Below are 2384 nucleotides of genomic sequence, written 5' to 3'. Positions count from 1 at the left end.
TTCTTTGTATGTATGGATCACTTGGGTTGTTACCAACATCTGGTGAAAATTTCATGTCATTAGCACCTCTAGTAATATATTTACTGAGAAAAAGGCTGACGTGTTCAATACTTATTTTACCCACTGTAACTCACACTCAGTCACATGAGTTAATCTATCATCTCTGGATATAAACGAGACAACAGTATTCTGTGCTGGCATCTTCACAGTTTGACTTTAACCGTCATCAACTTTCATTACAACCTCTGCAACTTTCTGAGTGTTTGTGCCCAGGGAGCTGTGAGGCTGTGTTTTGTGTGGTCAGGTTTTTATTTAATCACACCTTTTTTTGTGTGCACAGTTATCACTTCATTAAGCACCTCCACCCACATGTACCTGCAGTATTACCAACTCATAAGGAAAGCAGCTATTGGCTGTCCTAAAAGTTGGCGGATGGACTCGTGTTGGCACTGCTTGATGAGAAGAGGACATGATTTCATGTCAGAGTCTCTAAAAGTCTCCAGTAAAAGCAGAAAACTGTCACTTTGTCAGTTAGGAGTTGCCTTTTTTATTTTTGAAAAACAGAGTAAAATGGGCATATTTGTATGTATTTTTAAATAATAATTATTTATTGCTGGCACAGACCTGAACATGTTTTCTGTCAGAGGTATCAAAATCTAACTTAAAACAGTTTGGAGACACACACAGTGACTCTATGAAAATTTGCAAAAGGTTTTGAAACATGTTCAACATCAGGTGACAGAACTGTGTGCTTCTGCAACTCAAGGACTTAAAGTAAAGCAGATCATTTTTATTTGTGGTCAGGTCCCCCTTGAAAATGAGATTTTGATCTCAATGGGATTTAAATCTGGTTTAAATAAAAGAAATGAAAGTTTGTCAGAGATGCAACGAGACGTATGAAAGTTAAAGCAGGTTGCTTTGTGCCTGAAACAGCACAAAGGAAACTGTTTTCTGTCACTTCTAGTGATACAAACTTTTCTTTACCCGTCCGTAGGGCAGTTTGCAGCACTCCAGGGAGTTCTCGACTCTCTTTCTGTCTGATGAAAACAGTCGAACGATGCTGTAAGACAGAAAACACAGCCGCTCATCTTTAATCAACACTTCAACAAACCATAACCAAACATTTCATTTAAATTTCCTAAAGGTTTAAATTGTTTAACCTGAAGAAATTCACGAGGTTGTGGTTTTTGGACTTCAGCATCTTAGGAATAAACTTTTCAAACCTTCTTCCACCTGCATAATATCACTAGAAAAACTGATTCATGCATTTATCACGTCTAGACTGGATTACTGTAATTCTTTATTATTGGGTATAAAGGGAGCATCCCTGAAAGGCTCAGTCATCCACAAGTCAGGATGCACGTCTCAACTTCGTTGGAATTGCGGTTGCAAACGTTGTGGCAGCTGGTTGTCATGATCTGTGTCTTTGCTTTAGTTTTCTAGTGTTTCAGTGTTCCCTGTGTATCTCTGCCCTGCTCCAGCCCAGCCCATGCTCACCTGTTTCCTCTTGTTTCTCCCCCAGGTGTTTCTTGTTGACCTTAATTTGTTTGCCTTTAAATTCTATGTCCTGTCTTCAGTCTGCGTCCGATCATTGCTCTGTGCTGTCTTCCGTGTTCCTCCTGAGACCTCGTAAGTTTTTGTTGCCACGACAGCCTTCTTTTTGTTTCCATTAAAGAGCTTGTTTTTGCCTTTTAGATTTTGCCTGCACCCTGGGTCATTCCACCAGTGAACCTCACAATGGTTGCCCATCCTGGTTCTGGTTTTGCTGGAGGTTCCTTATTGTTAAAAAGAAGGTGTTTCCTTCCACTGTCACCAGTGTGCTGCTCAGGATGTTGGATTGTAAGATTTAACACAGAGATTCTTAACCCATGGGCCGCGGCCCCCAAGAACAACAGTTTTTAACTTTGGGCCGCAGAGTGCCAAGGACTGCGTTGATTTTGAATAAGATGCAGTACACTTTCTCACCACTAGTAGCAGTAGTGCACCACTCATATGTTTAACAACTTTTTTAATATGTAGAAGAAGAACCTTAGAAACCTGCTGAGAATGGAAACTTATTTTAAATGAAAAGTAGAAGCAAAACTGGAGGCATCCCATCAAAAACGGCCAAAGTTTGTCACTAATATGAAGAGCAGCTTCTGTTTTGACCATGCAATATTTTAAAATACAAAACATTATCAAATACAGTTGCAGATACAACTATATTTTAATTTGCACTTTATCAAATTAATTTTTGTAGTTTGTGTTTTATATTTTTAATGTGTTTTAAAGAGACTTTAAACTTGTCAAAAAGCTGTTGTTACTGTTATTTGTCACTAATATGAACAGCAGCTTCTGTTTCTACCATGCAAAAGTTTTAAAAGGCTTTATTTTCATTTGTACTT

The 2384-nt window shown here is 38.5% G+C and overlaps 1 protein-coding gene across 1 annotated transcript in view; it reads right to left on the bottom strand.

Annotated features, from left to right (window-relative positions):
- plcb1 (phospholipase C beta 1) overlaps positions 1 to 2384 on the bottom strand; it is a gene marked incomplete at its 5' end in the record, with an annotated part of 86543 nt that overhangs the window by 74530 nt on the left and 9629 nt on the right. Inside the window, 1 exon segment of the mRNA XM_014024606.1 lies at positions 985 to 1060. Within this exon segment, the coding sequence (XP_013880060.1) occupies positions 985 to 1060 (76 nt within the window).

Source organism: Austrofundulus limnaeus, unplaced genomic scaffold (assembly GCF_001266775.1).
Source record: "Austrofundulus limnaeus strain Quisiro unplaced genomic scaffold, Austrofundulus_limnaeus-1.0 Scaffold430, whole genome shotgun sequence".
NCBI classification, from domain to species: domain Eukaryota; kingdom Metazoa; phylum Chordata; class Actinopteri; order Cyprinodontiformes; family Rivulidae; genus Austrofundulus; species Austrofundulus limnaeus.
This window is presented reverse-complemented; position numbering and strand designations above follow the sequence as displayed.